Source organism: Camelus ferus, chromosome 18 (genome assembly GCF_009834535.1).
Source record: "Camelus ferus isolate YT-003-E chromosome 18, BCGSAC_Cfer_1.0, whole genome shotgun sequence".
NCBI lineage: Eukaryota > Metazoa > Chordata > Mammalia > Artiodactyla > Camelidae > Camelus > Camelus ferus.
In genome coordinates this window covers 11,667,472-11,688,990 of record NC_045713.1, presented here as the reverse complement: position 1 = coordinate 11,688,990, position 21,519 = coordinate 11,667,472, and the positions used below count along the sequence as shown (strand labels likewise).

The 21,519-nt window shown below is 58.3% G+C and overlaps 2 protein-coding genes across 3 annotated transcripts; one reads left to right on the top strand and one right to left on the bottom strand.

The window, feature by feature from the left end:
• Positions 1 to 581: 581 nt before the first annotated feature.
• LOC116657648 (translation initiation factor IF-2-like) lies at positions 582 to 3,306 on the bottom strand. The gene is made up of 2 exons (XM_032461049.1): positions 2,407 to 3,306; positions 582 to 1,503 (listed from the first exon to the last, which is right to left on the bottom strand). The coding sequence occupies exons 1-2, from the start codon at positions 3,304 to 3,306 to the stop codon at positions 1,489 to 1,491; spliced, it is 915 nt and encodes a 304-aa protein (XP_032316940.1). The 3' UTR covers positions 582 to 1,488.
• On the top strand, positions 2,876 to 18,606 carry ZNF316 (zinc finger protein 316). Of its 2 annotated transcripts, XM_032459988.1 has the most exons (6): positions 2,877 to 3,016; positions 7,012 to 7,397; positions 7,623 to 7,744; positions 8,544 to 8,670; positions 9,154 to 9,267; positions 14,367 to 18,606. In XM_032459988.1, exons 2-6 carry the CDS (start codon positions 7,040 to 7,042, stop codon positions 16,673 to 16,675), a joined length of 3,030 nt encoding a protein of 1,009 aa, XP_032315879.1. In that variant the 5' UTR covers positions 2,877 to 3,016; positions 7,012 to 7,039; the 3' UTR covers positions 16,676 to 18,606. The 2 variants fall into 2 exon arrangements, with proteins under 2 accessions (XP_032315880.1, XP_032315879.1); XM_032459989.1 differs by lacking the exon at positions 9,154 to 9,267 and having other exon boundaries at positions 2,876 to 3,016.
• Positions 18,607 to 21,519: the final 2,913 nt, after the last annotated feature.

Genomic DNA, 21,519 nt, shown 5'->3' with positions numbered 1-21,519 from the left:
CCTGCGAACCCACAGGAGGGGGCCAGCGGCCAGGATGCAGTGACATTCATGAAACCCAAGCAGCAGGGCCACATGGTACTTTCAGGAACATCACTGTGAGATGGAGTAAAGTGGGGGGGGGAACATAAGGCTGGGACTTGGTCTCCTGCTCTTCAGCACCCTGATGAAGACATGCCCGCCTGGCCAGGGTCCTGCCCCATGGTCTGTGCCTATAGCTGCCTAGGGCAGCCAGCCTTGACTGCTGGCAGCTCTGGACTTAGGTGGCTAGAAGGGTCAAGGCCAGGTGACTTCAGGACATGAGATGTCCAAGCGTGACCCATATGGGAGAGCCTAGCACTGCCCTGGGTAAGCACCAAGGTGATGTTGGGCTCGGGGAAGGGTCTTCTGCAGAGTCTCAGCCAGTCCGAGGCCATTGGCAAGGCTCAGACCCAAGCATCCAATCCAATCTACTCTCCTGTGGGGAGTAGATCTGGAAGGAATGGGGTCAGGTTGGGTAACCAGAGTGGGGAACTATATTTACTTGGTTCTATAGTAAACACAGACACCAAGGATCCTATTAAGTGGCTTAGGTTTTATTCTCACTTACAGTGGGTGGGCTACCTGAGCTCACCTCACTCCTGAAGTCATAGGTGTGGGGCGGGGGAGGGATGGAAGTCTAATTCTGACCTGCAATGCACTCAACAGGATGGACTACATCACTGTGTGGCTGCATCACTCAGTGTCCTGGATGAGACGAGCTTTGGGGACTCTGCCTGTCACACCTGTCACAGGACAGGAGGAAGGAGAGGCTCTGGGGGCCGGTGGTGAGGAGACCCTCAGAGAGGGGAAGAAATTGAAGGGCCGAGGGCGGCAGCCTCTGCTCTGCCTCTAGAGGATGGGGTCAGCTGAGCAGAGAGATCAGGGGAAGGAACATGAGGGCAAGGCCTGTTGAGGGGAGAGGGTCTGATGGACTCTGCTCTTTTGAAAAGCTCTGCAGAGAAGCAAGGGGGAGAAATCAGGGGGTCTTAGGTTATGCAACAGATGGGACCAGGAGGACATCTGAGGAGATGCTGGGGTGCAGTGGGGCCCCTGCCTGACAAGGTGGAGGGTTTTAAGGCAGGGATGGGCTGCTAGTTCTCTGTTTCACGTGCCCCCTTCTCCCATTTGTTTTCTACTTGGCTCTGGGCCTAACGGTGACTCACCCCCTGGGCTCTCCTCCCCTCCACATCAGGAGCAGATCTGATCAGAGGGCAGCACAGGCAGGATGGGGTTGGGGATCCTCACCCCTCCCCCAGAATCACAGCTCCTACCAGGTGAACCCATCTCCACGCCTCCAGGTCTCTGCGGGTCTGGCAGCATCCCTCCCTGTGCCACCCCTTCTGGTCCAGGTGCCGGGCTCTGGTGCCTCCATTCCTGTTGTTGCCCTTTACCTGCCTCTGCTGCTCTTGTCACCTGCAGATCTTCTCATTGGAACCACCCGGAGTGAAGCATGGGGAGGGGTCCAGGGTTTCAAACCACAGAGACCTACAGGACCAGAGAGGGGGTGCCATGTAGAAGTGGGCCTGCAGAAACGTGGGGGTGCAATGGATGGAGCACCACAGAGCCCAGTCTTATCCAGAGGGCTGGTCACTTCCCAGATCCCTGACCCATGCCCTGAAAACCACAGGCTCTATGTTGGCATGACTTCTGATTTTTTTCAACCTTTTTACAAGAGACCCTCAATTTTAAGTGCCAGTTTTTAATTTTCAAACATTAAAAAAATACCAGGAGCCAAACAATCATTGTGAGGAGTTAGATTCAGCTGGAGGGTGCTCAGCTGATGCTTTGGGCTGGGGAGGAGGGCAAGGCTTGGGGCTGGGCTGCACGGCTCTGCCGGCAAGTTTGAGTCCCGTGGGCCTGAGAAGTTCACCAGCCAGGGGCTGAGGTTCTGGAGGAGAGAAGCTGTTATTTCAGGCAGCTGTGAACCCTTCCGAAGCCCAGTCCAGTTGCTGCCCTGCCTTGAGGCTGAGGGACAACAGTGAAAATATAAAAATAAGGGTACCCATGGGGTAGGATCTTGGGAAGGAGCCGGGCACAATCTCCGTGGTTGCAAGAGCTCACCGTCAGACCCCAGCTGCAGCCCCTGGGGCGGAGGCAGATAGGTTCCGGAGAGGGCTGCAGTGTCCACTGAGTCCACTGACCTCACCTTCTCACAGCTCCTTAGGCAGCCATCTGTGCCTTCTGCCTCCTGCTCAGAGAACCCTTCCCTTTCCAGAAGAGGGCCCTCCCCATGGATCCCTTGTCCCTCCAGGTAAAGCCTCTAGATCTGAGGCCCTTATTGCAATCATCCAGCTTCCCCCGGTCCCCTCAGTCCTCATCCATTCTGGGAACATCCCCTCCACGTTCACCCAGCCTCAGCCCTGCACGAGCTGTGAGCATCCGGCCCACCTGCTCCAGTCCTGCTGGCCCATCACCAGTAGGGATAGACCCCGCCCGGGTCTGAGGGCACGCGGGCCAACCGGACGCCTCCACGAGGCCTCTCATAAGGGTCATCGCCTCCCTCCACTGTCGTGGGGCCTGGGGAGGGTCCCGAGGCCGGGGTGGGCCTAGCCGGGTCTGGCACTCAGTTGCGCTCCCTGAATCGTGGCGGAATGAGGACACCGGGCCGGGTTTGGGGAGCGGGAGCGCTCCAGGGGCAGGGCGGGGCTGGGGTCCCCAGAGGTGGGGTCGCTTCTTGGGGAGGCGCGGGGGGGGGGGCGCCAGAGTTCCCAGGGCTGGGGTCGCGGTGCACACCCGCGCAAGCACACTGGGCCGACGGCGCCCTCCCACCAGAGGAGCTTCCTTTCCCCCACGCACGCCCCCGCCGGGCCGCGCGCGACCCCGCGTGACCGGAAGTGCCCCCCCGTGGGCACTGGCGGGGCGGAGCCCGGCGGCGGCACTTCCGGTGCCCACGCGCCGCCGCCGCGCAGCTCCGGGGCCGTCACTTTGTGTAGCGCGGGGCGCGCAGGCCCCGGCCCGGCCCCGGCGTCCGGCGGCGGCTCGGCGGCCAGCGCTTGAGGTGAGTGGGTGGCGGGGCCAGGAGGCGGCGGGCACAGGCGGCAGGTGCCGGCGGGCCGGGCGCGGGCGTGGGGCTGGGGTCTCGACGCCGGCGCGGGAGGCCGCAGGGAGGCCGCGGCGCGCTGTGCGGCCAGCGGGGCCTGGGCCCCGGTCCGGCGCGGCCAGAGCGGCGAGCTGGCTGGGACTTCGGCGGCCGCCCCCACGCCTGGCGCGGCCCGTGGACACCCCCTCCCCCGGCCTGCGCGATGGGGGCGGTCTCCGACCCCCAGGGCCGGTCCGGGCGGGCGGCATGGAGTAGGCAGGTTAGGGAGGACACACACGCGCGACTCCTGGGAGGTGCCCGCCACCGCCTAGGCCGGAGGGGCGGGGGTGGGGCCGCGGCCGCCCCCGGGGACACACCCATTCAGGAGGGACTGTCACGGCCCTGGCCTCTGCGGGAGGCCGAGGCCCGATAAGCCCCCTGGAGGGATGGAAGTGGCTTGGTTTCGTGCCCCTGCGAACTTGCTTAGTGACCTTGGGGGCCTTGTCTGGGTTCTCCCTCTGCAAATGGAGGTCCCGGTGGTGCTATGCTGGGTGTTCTGTTGCAGGCAGGCGGGTTGGGGAACTTATTCCTGGGGTTGGATGGGATCTGGGCTGCCCTGTGTGGCTGCCGTGGTGGGAGAAGGGCTGGCCTTTGGTGGAGGACCCAGTGGGCAGGGGAAGGGGAGGTATACAGGATCAGGCCCTTAACTGTGCCTGTGTGGGGAGACCTTGGTACTTGGTTTGTTTCAACAAGTGTTGGCAGGTCTGGGGAGCTGGCCAGCGTGGTGAGGAGCTGCCCTCAGGTAGCAGGGATGGCCCCATGAATACACCTGCACCAGGAGCAAACCCAGGAGTGTAGAGGAGCCCAAATCGGTGGACAAAAAGGATCCTAGTAGTCAAAGGAAGGTGTCTTGGAGGAGATGAAAGCTTGTAAGGCCTTGAATAATGGGTATAGTCAGTAAGGCCACCAGGGGCAAGGAAGGGGCCTAGATATGTGTGCACCCACACATTTCCCCTGCTTCTGTATGTAGGTTCCCTGGTTATGGGAACTTTAGTGGAGAGTTTCTAAAAGTTTTCAAAGTTTGCCTCTCTCCCTGTCAGTGGTCCTTTCTTCTCCCCGTGGAAGATGTTTGTCACACCCCCATTCTAAATGTCTGCACCACAGTATCCTATGGTGCAGCACACCCCTCACCCCTGTGGAAATAAGAGTCCTGGATGACCTGTGGGGCTATGTTGATGGGGTTACTTACCTGACTCCCTGTGGCATCCTGAGCCTGGTGCCAGGAAGTGAGTTTCTGGTGGGCTGGCAGGCTAGAGAGAGAAGAAAGGAGAGTGTGCAGGTCTGGGGGCATGCCCAGCACAGCTAGCCTGGTGAGGCAGAAGGAACCTAGCACCCACGTGACTGAGGTCCATTTTCCAGAACCATTCTCTTGTGGGTTCTGGGTCAGGGTATACGGGATGCCTGGCTATGCTAAGCCCCATCCTATCTGCAGAGTGACTGCCAGCCTCCACGACTGCTGGGTCTTTCCCTCCTCCAGTCACCAGCAGGTGCACCTCTTGGGAGAAGGGGCTTCAGGCAGCAGCCCCTTTAGAGGCAGAGACTTTCCAGTGGGTTCTGGTCTGAAGGACCCTCAGCAGTGGTCAGTCTGTTTTGTAACATCACAGTGGGGCCAGAATACTGAGTTTGAATAAAGTCTTATGTTCATCACATGGACCACAGACTTTAGAGTCATTTCTTCAATAAGAATTTGAGTGCTCACTCTATCTGGCACAAGGGGATTCAGAGATGAGCAGAGGGAACTTCTGCATTCCTGGAGTTCACTGTGAACTTCGGGAGACAGGCAATAAGCAGACAATTCTGTAAGTATATTAAAATGTGGGTGCTGTGAGGGCAGAGTCCAGGGAACTGTGTGTAATAGGGGCCCAGGAGGCTGCCTGCAAAGGATCAGTGAAGAGGGGAAGAAAGTGTCTGGGAGTGGGGATGGCATTGCAAAGGTCCTGAGGTAGAACGAGCATGGTGCCAGTTTATTTCAAAGCCATGGATCCTCAGATACAGTGGCCTGGCCTGTGGGAATCTGCTCTGGGTAGAGGCCAGGCAGGAGGTGGCTCTGCTGGGCTTGGCATGATATCTGGCCTGAATTTGCATCCTGAGACCTGGATGAGAAAAGCCTCCCTCTGGGCCTGAAGTCGGTAGTGATTGGGAAACCTCTCCTGAGGATTTTCGAAGCCCTGAGTGCTGGGCAGGGCCGTGTCCTCATGCAGGTGACTAAGGCGACACATGGCACACGTGTTTCTACAGCTCAGGCTGTAGAGAAACATGTACCCAAATAGCTGTGGGGACTGAGGAGGTAGGCTCTGGGAAAGGCTGAGGTGGATCTGTCAGACATGACCTGCACCTTTGGTTCAGTGATTCTGAATCTAGGATGGGGACAGCGTGAGTGTTGGGACAGAGGTGGCTTCTGGATGCCAATGTGCCCCTGCCCCTGGACTTAGGCTCTGGTCTTTGGGAGGAGCTGTTCCCTCGCTGTTAAAGTGTGGATTTTAAAGTAGCAGCTCAAAGCAGTTCAGAAAATGAGCATATACTGCCTGATTAACAGAAAAGTGATGCGTTATGGAATAAGAGCTAGTCACTAAGGAATTCTTGTAGGTGCCCGGTTGTCTCAACTGTTCGCATGACTTTGGGCATCTTTCTGTGGGGACCCTGTCCTATTTTCGGGGTTCTGTGGCAGACGCTGTCTGCTGGTAGAGCTGGATGAGCTTGGGGACGGGGTGCCCGTTGTCCTGTGTGGACTGACATCTCAGGAGCCTCTGGGGTTCATGCTCTCTTCCTTGTATTCTGGGGTCGCTGCATTTGTAGTGGGCTTGGCTCACATTGGAAGCAGCCCCATTCAGTTCTGAGAGACTGATGGGGCCATCCTGGGTAATGAAACTAGTCCTAGGTTTGCACTGAAAAAGGAGCCACAGAAACTGGCTCGTCAAAACCTGTGACTCTGTCCTGTGCTTGAGACTCCTTTGGGGCAGGTGAAGGATGTGCAGCTGCGAGGGCGGAGTGACCCCCAGGCCCACAGCATCCCGTCCCTCTTGGGTTCATGGCCCTGGGCTCTGTGCCATTAGGCCATGTCTCCCCTGGGTGCGTGAGCTGAGCCGTCTGTGATGTCGGTGTGAGAGTGGGACCCTGTGAGCTGTTGGGGCTCTGACAATTCAACACTTAGTATCCTCTGATCCCCAGACTTGAAGAGATGTCACAGGGCATCTTACCTCACCTCTGTGGGTCTAGCAATGAGCCAGATCTCCAAGATCTGCTGAGCTCTTTCTAGATGCCCTGGGCGGAGCAAGGGGTCAGAGGGCTGCAAAGGGTAATGCCTGCTCAGGGCCTCTTCTCTACTGCCTCTCATAGGAAGGAGCCTGACTTGCTGGCTTTGCAAAGCGGGCCCTCCCTGGCAGTGGTGGCACATGTCCCTGGCCTGCCCGTGCTTAGACCTCACCTCCCACGCTCCCTGCCCGCTGAATTTGTGCACATTGAGAGCTGGGTGAGGATCTCCTCTGCCCATCTATCAGGCGGGCTGTTCCTTGCGGGCTGTGCACCCCTTTCAGCTAAACACAGGCTGGGCCACCTTTGGGCGTGTTGCCTGGACTCGATGCTTCCATGCCCTTGAGGATAAAAACTGGAGGTGAATCCCTAATTTACTGCAGGAAATCACTGCAGTTCACACCAGGGGTGTCGTTGCTTGCGAGAGCTGAGGCCACATAATGGCAGTCCCAGTGAGGGGCTCTTTGGGAGCTTTTCTGTGTACAGAATCAAGGCTGGCCATATGAGATCATGGGAAGCCCTCCAGTCCAGCCTCAGCTCCGGGCCGTTACTGTATCGCGGGGCAAACCAACCTGCCTCCCTCAGAGGGCCGGCGCCAGGCCCACGAGGCCCCCGGCGTGAGCGGGCGGCGGGCAGCTCATCACTGGTGCCCGTCTGTGTTTCAGGCCCAGCTGAGGCTTCCTTCCCGAGACGATGGCAGCCCTTCACACGACTCCGGAGTCCCCAGCTACCCAGCTGCAGAGGGCGGAGGATGGGTCGGAATGTCCTGATCAGGAGGAAGAAGAGGAAGAGGAAAAGGGGGAAGAGGTGGAGGAAATAGAGGAGGAGGAGGAGATGCTGGTGGTGGAGGAGGACGAGGATGAGGACGTGACAGAGGTGGTGGAGGAGCTGGAGGCAGAGAGGGTGCAGGCAGGGCAGGTGGAACAGGTGCAGGTGGAGGAGGACGAGGACGTGGCAGAGGTGGTGGCAGAAGAACAGAGTCCACCGTTGGGGACCCAGGAATGCCTTAGCTTTGATGGTGATGCCAAGTCCCCAGTTCTTCAGGGAAAAGGTAAGAAAGAGGAGCTGGCCCTTGGGGAGAAGTTATGGGGACCTTGATGGGCAGGCCGGGAGGAGCTCTTTGGCTTGATGGCGTGGAGCTGGACCCTCAGGGCACAGGATTTGAAACGCGGGAGCAGCCAGGAGCTGCTGACCCAGGCGGCTGGATGGACAGAAGTTGGCCAGGGCAGTGATGCCCGATGCCAAAGGCTGGCCCCTCAGAGGTCTCTCCCCTCAGCCCTGCAGGCCTCCCAGGCTCCAGCCACACCTCGGGATGAGGACCTGGAGCAGGAGGAGGAGGACGAGGAGGAAGAGGAGGAGGAAGAGGAGGAGGATGATCTCCTGATATCTGGGTCTCAGGTGAGCTGCCCTCTCCCTTGGGACTCAGTTAACCAGGCCGGGTTTCCCCAGGGTATTGGTACCTGCTATCCGGAGACCCCTGTTGGCAGGGCACTGGTGCTGTGGTTCTCAGGCAGAGCCCAGGCTATGAGCCAGGACAGGGCTGCAGGAACAAGCCCATGGGCTATGGTTCTGCTCTCCTGGGGCCTGACCCTTTCCAGGACACTGGAATGTCCCAGTCGTGTTGACCACCACGCACTCACCTGCTCCGTGCTCTGCTCTGTCAGCCCTGGCTCTCCCCCAGGTCTGGGCTGTGCCTTTAACTGGAGTGCTTGTCACCTGTCCAAGCTCTGGTTTCCTGTGGAGACCAGTCAGATCAGGCACCAGTGCCCCCACTCAGTTTAGTTGGTGCCACTTGTCCAACCAGGTGTGGGCCCTCACACCGCTGATGTGACCACCGACTGGAGGCAGACAGTGAAGTAGGAGGGCTGAGGTGGCCACACAGCACAGCCCTGGGGTCTTGGGCTTCGTGGTCCCCTGACTCAGGTGTGAGTCCCCACTCTGCCCTGTCTGAGCTGAGCATTCTCCCTCTCTGAGCCTGAGTTCCTTATCTCTGGATGGGAATGGGTGCCTCCCAGGGCTGTGGCAAGGCCTGGAAGCCCCTAGTTCTGTCGGGCATTTGTAGGCCTGCCAGTAATGGGGTGTTGGGCTGTGTCCCCATGAATGCCATGTTGAGGGCAAGGTCAGTTCCCACTGAACTTATCTCCTGCCTCTCGCCTGGGGCAGCATAGGGCAGTGGCCAGGGTTCTTTGTTTTCCAGGGGCTGGTGACCTTTGAAGACGTGGCTGTGTATTTCTCCTTGGAGGAGTGGGAAAGGCTAGACATGGAGCAGCGGGCACTCTACAAGGAAGTCATGCAGGAAAACTATGGGATCCTGGTGTCCTTGGGTAAGCAGAGCCTTCTGTCAGCAGGAGGCATCCTGGTGTGATGGCTGCCAGGGGCTTAACTGTCTGGGAGGGTGGTTTCTGGAGCCCCAGGGTCTTGAAGCGGGGGCTGGGGCCAGCCCACCTCCCAGGGAAGCCCTAGGGCCAACCCAGCTTCTGGGTGGGGACACGTCCCAGGGATTTGCCAGCCCAGCTCTGGTCTCTGCTGTGTACTCCTTAGAGGCCTCAAGGGGTGGGGAGTCAGGTGACAGGAGAGGGGTGGGCACCCTGCAGAGAAAGTGTGGAAGGGGCTTGGTGAGAGAGCGGGGGTCAGAGCCAGGTTCTAGAGAGCAGGGAGTGTGGAATTTCCCAGCGGAGCCAGGGAGGTGGGAAGGCTGGTCCTGGGAAGGTGGAGATGAGGAGAGGGTCCTGAGCAGCCTGCGGTGACAGGGTGACAGTGCTGTGCGGGCGATCCCTGCAGCTGCCGCGTACTTTTTTCCGGGGCAGGATACCCAATCCCCAAGCCGGATCTGATCTTCCGGCTGGAGCAGGGAGAGGAGCCTTGGGTCCCAGATAGCCCCCGTCCTGAGGAGGGAGACATTGTCACTGGTGTCTACACAGGTGAGTGTGAGATGGAGTCTCTTGGGGTTTCCGTCGGCCTTGGGCCCTCACCTTCAATCTCTGCTGCGGCCTCGGTGCTGCTGGTCTGCGCTGTGGGATGGGCTGCACCAGGAGCTCGCCTCTGCCTCTGTGGGCTGGCTCCTCTTGGTTCCAGTCTGCAGAATCCCGAGGGCCGGGGAGCCTTTAGAGAACATCAAGGTTCCTCTTACGAGTCTTTCAACATGATCCACTGTCCCTGTCTTGGAGCCTCTGATGGTTTTTTTGTATGTGAGGGCCGGTTGTCAAGAGGCCAGCTGAGAGGGGCCAGGTGAGGGGCAGCCCGTGGGTCCCGGAGCGCTGGAGCTGCCTTCCAGTTCCTGGACTTGAATTGCTTCCCCTGCCGTTTGGCCAGCTCTCACCCTGGGAGGCCCAGGGTCAGGCCTCTGGCCTGGATGGGCAGCGCTGGACCGTCCAGAGAGGAGATTTTCGAGGGAGGCATACAGGAAGCCTTCAGGGTGGTGGACTTCTCTGGAGACCTCGGGCCTGGCTCCGGCTCTTCCTCCACCTCTCAGTGCTCATCTGGAGAATAAAGAATGTGAACAAAACCTGTAATTTCCCACCTGAGGCCATCAGACCATTGGTTCCATGGAGATGCTCCATGAAGAGCTATGAGCTGTTCCCAGTGTTTCAGAAAGGCCAGGGAAGGCCCTTGCACAGAGCGTGTGCTTGGCTTTGGGCTGGAGTGATGCCAGCCTAGCAAGGGGCACTGGGTGTCTCATGTGCCTGGATAGACGTCCCTGGACAGCTGGGAATAGACATTTTAAATAAAATACAGAGAAGCACAGGCAGCCCCAAACCTACACACGTGCTCTTAAATTTCCCTGTGTACTTTTTGTCCTCGTAACAGCCCTGTGACACAGCAGGGGAGGGCTTGTCGGGCTCACTTTACAGATGAGGAAGTCGCCTTTTAAAGTAGTGATTAAGTGACTTGCCCACGGCGGGCTCGGCCTCAGGGCCCAGGCCTTCCCGCTGTGTTGCAGGCTGGCCTTCCTGCCCCAGGTCTCCATGACTCTCGTGTACTCTCCTGGCCTTCAGGATGGGGAGGGCTCTGGCTGGCAAGAAGTATTGCTGCTGCCTCCAGGCTGCGACTGGGATGTAGGTGATGTTTCTCAGAGGGTCTCAGTGGGAGGTGTGCCCTGTTCATGGGCACAGCTCAGACAAGCCACCTGGAGATGAAGGGGCTTTAGGCCTCCGTTGGTCAGTCTCTCAACACATGGTCTGGATGTGCCCCCTTTTCTGTGCTTCTTGGAGGGTCCCGGAGCAGATCCTTTTGCAGGCCCGAGCCTAGGTGGTCCCCACAGTGTGCCCCGTGAACCTGGCTGGGGTGTGGCAGCTCACTGAGGGGGATGGCTAGCTGGACCAGTGCCCCCTGCCTTCCCCTGTGGCAGGACTGGTGAGCCTGGAATGGTCTCCCATCCCCTACCCTTGCCTCGACCGTCTGCGGGGCCTGGCGGTGGGTGCAGGAACCAGGCAGGGTCTTAGCTAAGTCACCTGTCTCCTGGGAGCAGACGCAGTAGCAAAGGCTGGAGTCAGCTCGGGCAGAGTGAATCTACCTAAGATCTTCCTTCTCAACTGTCCTTTTGCTGAATGCTCCCTATGCCTCCCTCTCTTTTTCTCCCTGCATTCATTTCTGTGCCACTGAGCTAGTTAAGAATTGAGAATTGCTGGGTCTAGGCAGGACAGACACCATTCCAAGCCCAGCAGAGTTTCTGTATTTCTAGATTGTGGTCTTGCAAAACACAGGTGTATTCCTTTCTTGTGCTTTTTGACAAGTTGGGCCACATGTAAGGTTTGGACTCTGGCCAAATTCACCCACTCAGGTGCCTTGCCACCTACTGAGTGCTGGCTTGAAGCCCCCTTGCTCCGGCTCCCCTCGGCTACCACCTCCAGCTCACTGGTCCTCACTCTCCTCGCCTCTGCTGACCCACCCATCTCCTGCCACCTTTCTCCTCATCTGGCTTAGATGGCAGAGACGCCCTCCCTTGCAAATGCCCAGTGTGGTCACCTGGCAGGTCCCTGCCTGTGGCTGAACCCTGTTTCCTGCGGCTGACTACAGACCTCCCAAGGACACTGTCGCCGCCTGGGCCTGGTGGGCTGGCCTGGTTTCCTTGTTGTATTGGCTTTTCTGCTTACCAGGATGGACCTTTTATTAGTACCGAATAGGGCACTTACCAGAGGTGCTTTGGGGGCCCTACTCACAAGGCCACTGGTCACCCTCTGGGAGTATCACTAGGCTCAGAGCTAATCGTGTCCCAGTGTCAGGGTCCTTGGGAGCAAATGTCTCAGGGAAATCAGATGCCCACTCCCCAGGATCCATTTCTCCACTCTCCCCTGGGAGTTCTGGAAGAAGCAGTTATGTTTGACCTTTAGGGCCACTGTTGAGAAAGCCTTCCCTTCCCACCCCCAATTTGTCAGAGCATCTTCTCTGCCCCAACTCCAGGCTCATGAGTAGACTGATGAGTCCACAGCTTGGATCTAAAACAGGTTTGCATCTGGGAACTAGCAAACTCTGCAGGAACCCTGTCCCCACTGCAGCCTAGAGTAACCCTACACCAGACACCTACACTCCAGGGCCCAGACCTCCAGCCCCTGAGCACTTTGATGGCAGAAGACAAATGAACAGACCCTGGCCTCAGGGCAGGCTGGTGTCCCTCTGGGGCCCTGCTACTTCTGGAGATCTTGTCTCGGGGTGCAGCCAGCTCGGCCCAGGGACCTAGATGGCCATACTGTCCCTCACTCAGTGTCAGTGGTGCCTCTACCACCTTGCCCTGTGTTGAGTATCTTCTCATTCTTGGACAAGGGGCCATGCCAGCTCCAGAGCTAGGGATGAGGTCCCCAGGTCCCCTCCTAGGATCAGCTCCCTCTGCAGCGCTCAGAGGCTGGGGGTGGGGGGCTCTCCAAGTGGGGAGTTCTGCTGCTCTCAGACCCCAAGGAAGAGGTGTTGTGGGTGAGTTGTTGTGATTCTGAGTAGCTGAGGTTTTTGGATGGTGGGCCCTCATTTGGCCTGGGTGTCCGCTTCTATCTAGCAAGAGCTCACGGACCCTTGGTTGGGTGCTGGGGTGCATTCATCCCACTAAGACATTGTACTTGTTCCCCAGCTTGAATTCCCCCTGCTTTAGGGAGGCTCTAACTAAAACTACTCAAGACTCTCACCAGTCAGAGGGAAATTCCTTTCTGAGACTCACTGAAAGAATTTACAGCTAATCTGACCATGGGCCAAAACTACCTGCCCCTCCACCAGTGCCTCTCCGCCCCACCCCTCAGGGGTGCTCCAGCCTTCACAGTGAGGAGCTGGGCCTTCCCTGTGCTGTTCAGCCACTTCTCATCACTCACTCTCCATGGGAGGCAGTTGGAGGTAAACTCAACTTGGTGACAGGAAATCTTTGTCCTTTATTTAAAGCTTATTTTTGCTATAATAGTATATTATTACTACCTGTAGAAAACTTAGAAAGTATTGCCAAGCATGAAAAAATAACCCATTTTTGTATTCCCTTATACATTTCTTTTTTTTTAGTGGAGGTGCTGGGGATTGAACCCAGGACCTGGCACATGCTAAGCATGTACTCTGCCACTCCCCTCTGTTTTCTTCAACAGCAGAAATCATGCCTGTGCAGTTCTGTGCCCAGCTTTATTTCACTAGGCGCTGTGCTGTGTTTTCCCATGTGACCCCTCACCATGTATGTGGAATGACATACAGAGCACAGGATGAGCGCTGAGTCGGGATGGACAGTCCTGGGCCCTGACCTCTCCTCAGGGCAGGACTCAGTGATCCAGGCTCACCCAGCCACAGCCTTGGCCGTAGACCTGGAGAGGGGGGAGAGGGGATTCCTGCCCTCGTGTGAGCTTGAACCTTGCAGGTGCCGGGATTCTGAGGGTGACTGTACGGGATGTGGCCATGGTAGGCACACGTGGGGTAAAGTGTGCCTGAGGAAGTAGGCAGGCAGGTGGTTTGGAACACCTGGGGCCTCCATGGGCCAGGCCTTTTTCTTTCTGTTCTTTGTGTGACTTACCAACTGTTCCATAAATCCTAGTTCCCTCCTGAGCGTATCGTGATGGCAGGCACATCACTCCATTTTATAAACTGATTCCTTGTCTGTGCTCTGCACTGAAGGGAGAGGTCAGGGTGCGGCTTGGTGGAGGAGGGACAGAATTGCAGGACCCAAGGAGCGGGGTCCTTTGTTTTCTGTGACAGGGAGATGTTTGCAGCTCCCCCAGTCTTAGTCAGTTTGGGATTGTTTCCCAAATGCACAATGGCTCAGAAAAAGCCAGCCTCAGGGAGGCTTAGCGGGTAGGCCTAGGCTGTGCCCCACAGTTGCTGGAGCATGTTAGGGTTAGTGAAGAGAGCTGGGGCCTAATGGCCCCTCGAGGTCTCCTTGATCCAGGGCAGCCTTTCCTGGTTCTGCTCTGTGAGGTGGGGTTGGCTGGGGAGACCCCTAGCTGCTGGCGTGCCTAAGGCTGGTGGAGAGGGAGACAGAGCAAGAGGGACCCTGAGCAAAGCTTAGGTGTTACAAAGGCAGGTCCTCAGTGGCCGGGCCAGGCTGTGCTGGTGCTGGAGTCTTGGCTGCCTTGGGCCAGGCAGGCCAGAGGGTGGAGTTTTCCAGGAGCTAAGGGGCTTTGGGGAAGACAGACCTGGCCGCTATATTTTTCTGGGCACTGGACCCCTGTTCCTGGCTTGGCTCCTGATCTCACGAGAACCCACAGGCCAGGTCACCCACTTTGTAGAGTGTCCCTATTCCTCAGCAGGGTGGCAAACCCTGCAGGGAGCTAAAGGTCTGGAGAAGGGATTAAAGCCATTTGAGGAGAGTCCAAGAGGTGAACCCAGCCTTTCTAGGAGGGTCACTCAACGTGTGCATTTCTCCTGTCTACCAAGTTCCTCCTAACTTGGGGAGGAGGCACGCATTGGGCCGTGGGCAACCTCTGGAGGTTCCGATCTAGGCTTGGTGCTTGGAGAGCCCGGGGTCCCTTGGAAACCACTCCTTGTAGGAGGAGCAGGAGCCTGTGAGCAGCTCCTATCATGGTCTCTTCTCACCTCTCTCCTGGCCTTCCCTTGTCGCCTTCAGGGGCCTGGTTCTGGACGGACGACATGGAGGACCACGAGGAGGAGGATGACGAGGACTTCCTGGCAGAGGTGGCTGAGGAGGAGAACGAGCCCCCTGGGCTGTGGTCAGCGGCCTACGGTGTGGGGGATGTGCCTGGGACGTGGGGCCCCGACGACTCGGATTCAGCTCAGACTCCAGAGGGATGGGGCCTCGACCCCAGCGTCCTGGCGGATGGGGCCGAGGCGAAGCCTTTTCTGCCGGGCCGGGAGCCTGGTGCAAGCTTGCTGGCGCCCTGGGCCTTCCCAGCCGCGGTGGCTGCTCCCACCGGGCGGCCGGAGACGACTTGTGATGTGTGCGGCAAAGTGTTTCCGCACCGGTCACGGCTGGCCAAGCACCAGCGCTACCACGCGGCCGTCAAGCCCTTCGGCTGCGACGAGTGCGGCAAGGGCTTCGTGTACCGCTCGCATCTGGCCATCCACCAGCGCACACACACCGGCGAGAAGCCCTTCCCGTGCCCGGACTGCGGCAAGCGCTTCGTGTACAAGTCGCACCTGGTTACGCACCGGCGCATCCACACGGGCGAGAGGCCCTACCGCTGCGCCTTCTGCGGCGCGGGCTTCGGGCGCCGCTCCTACCTGGTGACGCACCAGCGCACGCACACGGGCGAGCGGCCCTACCCGTGCCCGCACTGCGGCCGCAGCTTCAGCCAGAGCTCGGCGCTCGCGCGGCACCAGGCCGTGCACACGGCCGACCGTCCCCACTGTTGCCCCGACTGCGGCCAGGCCTTCCGCCTCCGCGCCGACTTCCAGCGCCATCGACGTGGCGGTGGCTGCACGGACCCTGGCGGCGACGGCCCTCGTCGGGAACCCTGCGAGACAGTGCCCACGGCCGGGCCCGAAGAGGCCGGGTCCGAAGAGCCCGAGGGGCCTGAGGTCGGCGAGGCAGACGGAGAGGCCGAGGCTGATGCTGAGGCGAGAGAGGCAGCGGTGGAGACATCCATTTCTGGGAGCAAGGAGGACCCTGAGCCAGACAGGCGGTTCCTGGAGCTGGGCAACGGCCTAGGGGAGGGTGAAGGGCCTTCCTCTCACCCGCTCGGCTTCCACTTTCCTGTGCACCCCAAGTCTTGGCTCCACCCGGACGGCTTTCCCATCCTGGGCCTCCCGGACTTTGGGGAGCGGCTGCCAGCCGACGGGCGCCCCCTTCCCGGACCCCTGGGGGGCCGGCTCTCCCTGGTGGAGGGCGCAGGGCTGGCTTGCGACCCTTTTGGCGGCGGTGCCGGGCCTGGGGGCGGCGGCGGCCTGCGCGCTTTCGGGCCTGCGGTCGGGGGCCTGCTTGCCGAACCGGCGCCCGCTGCGCTGGCCGAGGAGGAGAGCCCGTGGATCTGCTCCGACTGCGGCAAGACGTTCGGGCGCCGCGCGGCGCTGGCCAAGCACCAGCGCTACCACGCTGGCGAGCGGCCGCACCGCTGTGCCGACTGCGGCAAGAGCTTCGTGTACGGCTCGCACCTGGCGCGCCACCGCCGCACGCATACGGGCGAGCGGCCCTTTCCGTGCCCCGAGTGCGGCGCGCGCTTCGCCCGGGGCTCGCACCTGGCGGCGCATGTGCGCGGCCACACCGGCGAGAAGCCCTTCGTGTGCGGCGTGTGTGGCGCGGGCTTCAGCCGGCGCGCGCACCTGACAGCGCACGGGCGCGCGCACACGGGCGAGCGGCCCTACGCGTGTGGCGAGTGTGGCCGCCGCTTTGGGCAGAGCGCGGCGCTGACGCGGCACCAGTGGGCGCACGCCGAGGAGAAGCCGCACCGCTGCCCCGACTGCGGCAAGGGCTTCGGCCACAGCTCGGACTTCAAGCGGCACCGGCGCACGCACACAGGCGAGAAGCCCTTCCGCTGCACCGACTGCGGCCGCGGCTTCGCGCAGCGCTCCAACCTGGCCAAGCACCGGCGCGGCCACACGGGCGAGCGGCCCTTCCCGTGCCCCGAGTGCGGCAAGCGCTTCTCGCAGCGCTCGGTGCTCGTGACGCACCAGCGCACGCACACGGGCGAGCGGCCCTACGCCTGCGCCAACTGCGGCCGCCGCTTCTCCCAGAGCTCGCACCTGCTCACCCACATGAAGACGCACCGCGGCGCGGCAGGCGCGCCTGGCCCGGCGCCGGCGGCCCCCACCCCGAAGGCCGAGGCGCCTGCTAAGGGGCCGCCTGGCGCAGGCGCGGGGACCGGGCCCGGGGAGCGCGGCAGCACCCTGTTGGAGTTCGCGGGCGGAACGAGTTTCGGCTCTGAGCCGACGGCCGCGTTCGCGGGGCCCTCCGGCGCCTACGAGGAGAGCATCATGTGAGGGCCCCAGGCCGACGGAGGCGCAGCCCGCTAGGCCACCGGCCCCTCCCCGGGACGCCTCGGGCACCGGCCGCTGCGCGCGAGCCCCTCGCTCCTCTGGCTTCAGGGGGCTGATGGTCCCAGTCCTAGTGCGGTGCTTTCCCCTCAGCCCAGGTGCACCGGCCTCGGGCTTCCCACCTGCCCGGCCCCAGGGAACCGGCCGCCCTGCTCGTATGGCTGTGCGGTGGGGCGCAGAGGGAGAGGAGAACCGCCGCGGGGCAGGCGAGGGCAGGGGGCGGCCACCTCGACAGAGACTGCAACATCCTTGGATCAATGCGGTGAGGCCAAGCGGTAGGGATGGCAGGCGATGTTATTTATTTTACTCGGATTCCGATTCGGGTGTACCGGGGGACAGGTGGCTTGTGAGTTTGTAAGTGGGTTTTACAGCGATGGAGGGGAAGCCCTTGGGTTAAGGGAGGGTGGGTGGTCGAGGGCAGAGCATACAGCTACTCCAGTGGGTTTGGCTGATTTCTTCCCATTCCTCAGCGGGAGACTTCAGGGTCCTTCTGGTCATTCGAATATGTCTGGAAAGTTAAGGACTGTGTGCCGTGGCGTAGGGGAATCCTCGTGGGTTTCCGAAGGACGATGTTCCTCCCTAATCTGGGGCGGGGGTGGGGGAAGTGGAGATGCAAGTGGGAAAGGTTTTGTTCTGTCGATTGTGGATATTTATTTCCATCGCTTGTGTAGCCTGAAAAATCTGGGAGGAGAAAAAGCCAGAAACCAAATTGTGGCCCAGGGCAGATGCGTTGCAGGTGTTCACTGGGTCCCGAGGAAGTCTGAAGCCTTATTCTCCAGTCGCTCGCTCTTCTCAGCCCACTGGAGGGCCGAGACCAGCCAGGCCCTGCAGCGTGCAGTCCCAGCCTGCCCTCTGAGTCCTGTGGTACTCTCACGTGGGGCAGCTGGAGGCGGCATCTTCAGCCATCTGTGGGGAGCCCCACAGACTCCAGCAGCCCTGGGCCCCAGCCTTCAACTCCCTGGGCTGCCACCTCTCTCTGAGCAAGTGGACACATGGGGTCCTGCCTTTCTGAGCCCATTGCTCATTTAGATTTAATGCCCAAGTGTAAAGTGACTGAGGTGGGTAGCAGGATCATTTCTTAACATGCTTACATCCCATAGTTAGGGCCCTATGACCTCTGAGGGTTCCTTTAACTCTGCTTCTGTCATTATTCTACACTAGAAGCAAGTAGTGTTTCTGTTTAGATTCCCACTTCACAGAGTGGGCAGTGAGTGGAGGGACCTTGGGTCGGGTGGTCTGTGCAGAGGTGGCCCACCTCTGGGGGTCCAGACTTGAACTGTGGCTCAGTGACTAGCCAAGTATCCAACTATGCAAGGCCTGCAGCTGGCCAGCACCCTGCCTTCCAGGCTGGACCGTTTTGAGCCACCGGGTCACCTGCAAGACCCCCCCATCCCTTAATGCCTTTTGGGCCAGTGCGAGTGGGGCCGGAAAACCGACATTCTGAAGCAACTGCATTCCCTTTTAGACCTAGTTCCTTCTGTATTAGTGTAGACATGGCCTTGGGGCCTGAGAGCCAGCAGCCAGGCTGCTAGAGGCTGGGGCGGGTAGTCGGCGGGGTGGGAAGAGGGCCTGGATGGTGGTGGTAAGAATTAGCCTGGCTGGGTGAGGCTGTGGGTGGGCTGGGGGGGTAAGGAGGACAGGGGTTCCCGAAGAGGCACTGCAGCGCTGGGTGGTGCCCACTGTCTCTGTTTCTCCCCGCTGTGGGAAGGAGCCTCAGGAAGGGGCCTGGGCAATGTGGCCACGTGGCCGGGGTCCAGTCCTGTCTGTCCTTTCTGGTGTGGCCCTGGAGTGCGTTCCCCGCTGGGCCCTAGCTGCTCTGCCCCACCCCGAAGCTGTTGGCAGGAGGATCTAGCTTTAATAAAGAGTGGAGAAACGAGCTTTTGTGACTGGATTCCGTGTTGTTGCTGCTCCTCGGGGCCCGCAGAGAGGCCATGCAAGGCCTCATGCCCATCTTGCTTCTGCAAGTAGTCTTTAGGAGTTTCTCTTTTCAGAAACTAAAATTGGCCTGGGAGGAGTCAGCCCAAGAGAGCTTGGCCCCTGCTGCTTGCGTCCACTACGTCTTTCTGGGAGTCCCCAGCAGGCCCCCACACTGCCACATGCCCTTTGATACTCACACCTGTCTTGGGACATTATTGTGCTTAGGATCTCACCTCCCCCTGGTCAGAGGAGAGCGGCCAGGCCCCCTTCCTGGGGGTTCAGACCCCTATTCTGAGACCTCAATGCCACGTGGGTTTACCCAGGTTCATCTGCTCTGTGTCAGGGCAAAGCACACCTCCCTGGGGCTCTGAACACCTTTGAATTGATGTGTTGACTTTTCTCCTCCCCACATGGTGTCCCCATGACCAGATCTGACCCTCCCATCCTTTCCCCAGGGATCTGAAGAACACAAACTAAGGAATAAATTCTCTTTTCAAATGCGATTTGGAGGCATCAGAGCAGAACCCAGTATTTCAGTGGCAGATGGATGTTAAGACCTTGAGAATCTTAAAGTTCTTCAGAAAAGTTATTCCCTGATAGAGCTTACAGTTGTCCAGGCAAATACTTTATTTTAGGGGGAAAATAGGCAATCCTGATGGTCATAGAAAAAAAGTAGACAGCCCCCCCTGGTTTTGAGAGAATTTCCATATCTCTGGAGTCTTGATTATTTCAGCAAATGTCAATGTAGCATCTCCCAGCACTGCCAAGGAGCAGTGGAAGCCCCCAGTGACCCGTGAGATGTGACCCATGAAAGGTGATGTTTTGAGAGTCAAGAGGCCCTGAGCACCCTCTGGTCTCCAGTTAATCTTCATTGCTTGAATTTCCCCATCCTCCTCCCTTTCTCCTGACTCTTCACGTAGTCTCTTCAAACATTTCCTTCTTTTTTTCTTTCCCTAATTGGCTACATATGGAATAAAGTATTTTGAAATTTTGGGTTATATTTATTAAATAAAGCTTTATGATCCTTGTTCACTAATTTTTTTCCTGATTATAAAATACATGCTGTTTGTAAAAATTTCCAACAGTACAAAACTGTGTTAATCATACACTTTTCATTTCCTAAAGTCACACCAAAGTCCAGCCATCAGGCACCACGGTTGCTGCAGGAGGTGTGGGAGCATGTTTCTTCAGTGTGCTGTGGAAATGTTTTAAAACCAGCGACATACTTTATATACTCTCTCACAGCTTGCTTTTCTCATTTAGGCACGTAACATTCTTCTTTCCTATCTGACAGAGCATAGTATTTCATTTCGTGGATGTGCCATCTATGTAACTGCTCCTCCATCAATGGATATGTGGTTATTTCCAGCTTCTGATGTTGCAAGCAATGCTGCAATGTAGATTCTTGTGCATATATTTAGGCAGTTATGTAGTTTTTGTTTTTAGTTTAGTTTTTTTTTTTTTTTGACAGAAGTACTGGGGCTTGAACCTAGGACCTTGTGCATGCCTAGCACACAAGTTACCACTGAGCTATACCCACCTCCTCCCCTTTTTAAGATTTTTTTTTTCACTGGAGGTACTGGGGATTGAACTCAGGACCTCACACATGCTAAGCACGTGCTCTACCACTGAACTATACCCCGCCCCTCCTAGAGTTTTAATGCATCTGTTTACTAGGTAAAGTTTTAAAAGTGCTGTTGCTGGTTCAAAGGGCATGAGTATTTAAAGTTTAGGATGTAGCTAAATTGCCCCCTAAAATGGCTAATTCCAGTCCCGCACCATCTTCTCCCAGCGCAGTGAGAAAGCGCTGGCGGTCTGTGACCTCCTCAGCGCTGGGCATCAGCATTCAGTTTAGTCTTTGTTCTTCATTTTACAGAGCGATGAATGGCTTGCATCTCTATTTCTTTTTAAACATATAAATAGGTTATTTTTTTAAAATAAGCTTTTGTTAAGGCATTTCTTTGGCTGTGGATGGAAATTGTCCCCATCCAAACCGAGATGGCTTCCCTCAGGTTACAGCTTTCACTGTGTGTCCTGTGCTTCTCACCACAGCCTCCCGCAGCTCCTGCAGGGGCCCTGACGCAGACGTCTCTTTCTGTTCCTTCACTCAGGTCAACAGGAGCTCTGAGCACCTCCCCTGAGCAGAGGACCCTACTGTGGGGGTCCCCTCTGGCCACACCAGGGACATGTTCAGTGGCCCCAGTGCTCAAGTCCGTTAAAATATTCGAATCCTCTGACTCAGTGCTTTGAAAACTAGCTTGTAATTCGCAGTGAGGAATCCATCTTACATAGTTGCGACCTGGTGCACATGCACAAACACTTCATGACCACTACTGACCCTTACTGCATTTTTTATTCCACCATATTTAATCTATTTCATTTAAAAAAAAAAACTCAACCCAGGATGAGTCATGACCTGCAATGTGGAAACTATAGTTTGAGTTTCCCTAAACTCCAGCCCCCTTCTGAGTGACAGCCTCCCCCAGTTGTGGGGGGGGCTTTCCCAGTGCCCAGGAAAGCAAAGACCAGAGGCGAGGCTGGGAGCCTGCATCAGAAAGGCTTCTGTCCAGATGCCATGTCTGTCTGAGCTCCTGCATCTAAGGCCATGAGGGGACTAGGGAGGACCTTGGCGACCTGGGCAGAAGTTAGGGGTCTGGGGAGTCAGGACAGCGTGTACCCTTCTGGAGGCCCAGAGCCCTCCTTTTCTCCAGGGACTGGGTCGAGGAGGGCAACTGCCTCTTCTGCCTCTTGTCCCCTTCCCTCTCCCGATCCCCCCTCAGAGAGGGGGACGTGCCAGGGCTGGTGATAACAGCAGCTGACGCTTGTACAGTATTTGTGTCCTGGGCGCTGGTCTGAGAGCTTTATGTGAATTC

Excerpts from the sequence above, each read along its gene's own strand:
- LOC116657648 (XM_032461049.1), bottom strand. The coding sequence starts at position 3,306 with ATGCCGCCCGCCCGGACCGGCCCTGGGGGTCGGAGACCGCCCCCATCG.
- ZNF316 (XM_032459988.1), top strand. The coding sequence starts at position 7,040 with ATGGCAGCCCTTCACACGACTCCGGAGTCCCCAGCTACCCAGCTGCAG. Across the intron at positions 7,398-7,622 it reads CCCAGTTCTTCAGGGAAAAG|CCCTGCAGGCCTCCCAGGCT; the intron begins GTAAGAAAGAGG and ends CTCTCCCCTCAG. Across the intron at positions 8,671-9,153 it reads TGGGATCCTGGTGTCCTTGG|GATACCCAATCCCCAAGCCG; the intron begins GTAAGCAGAGCC and ends TTTCCGGGGCAG.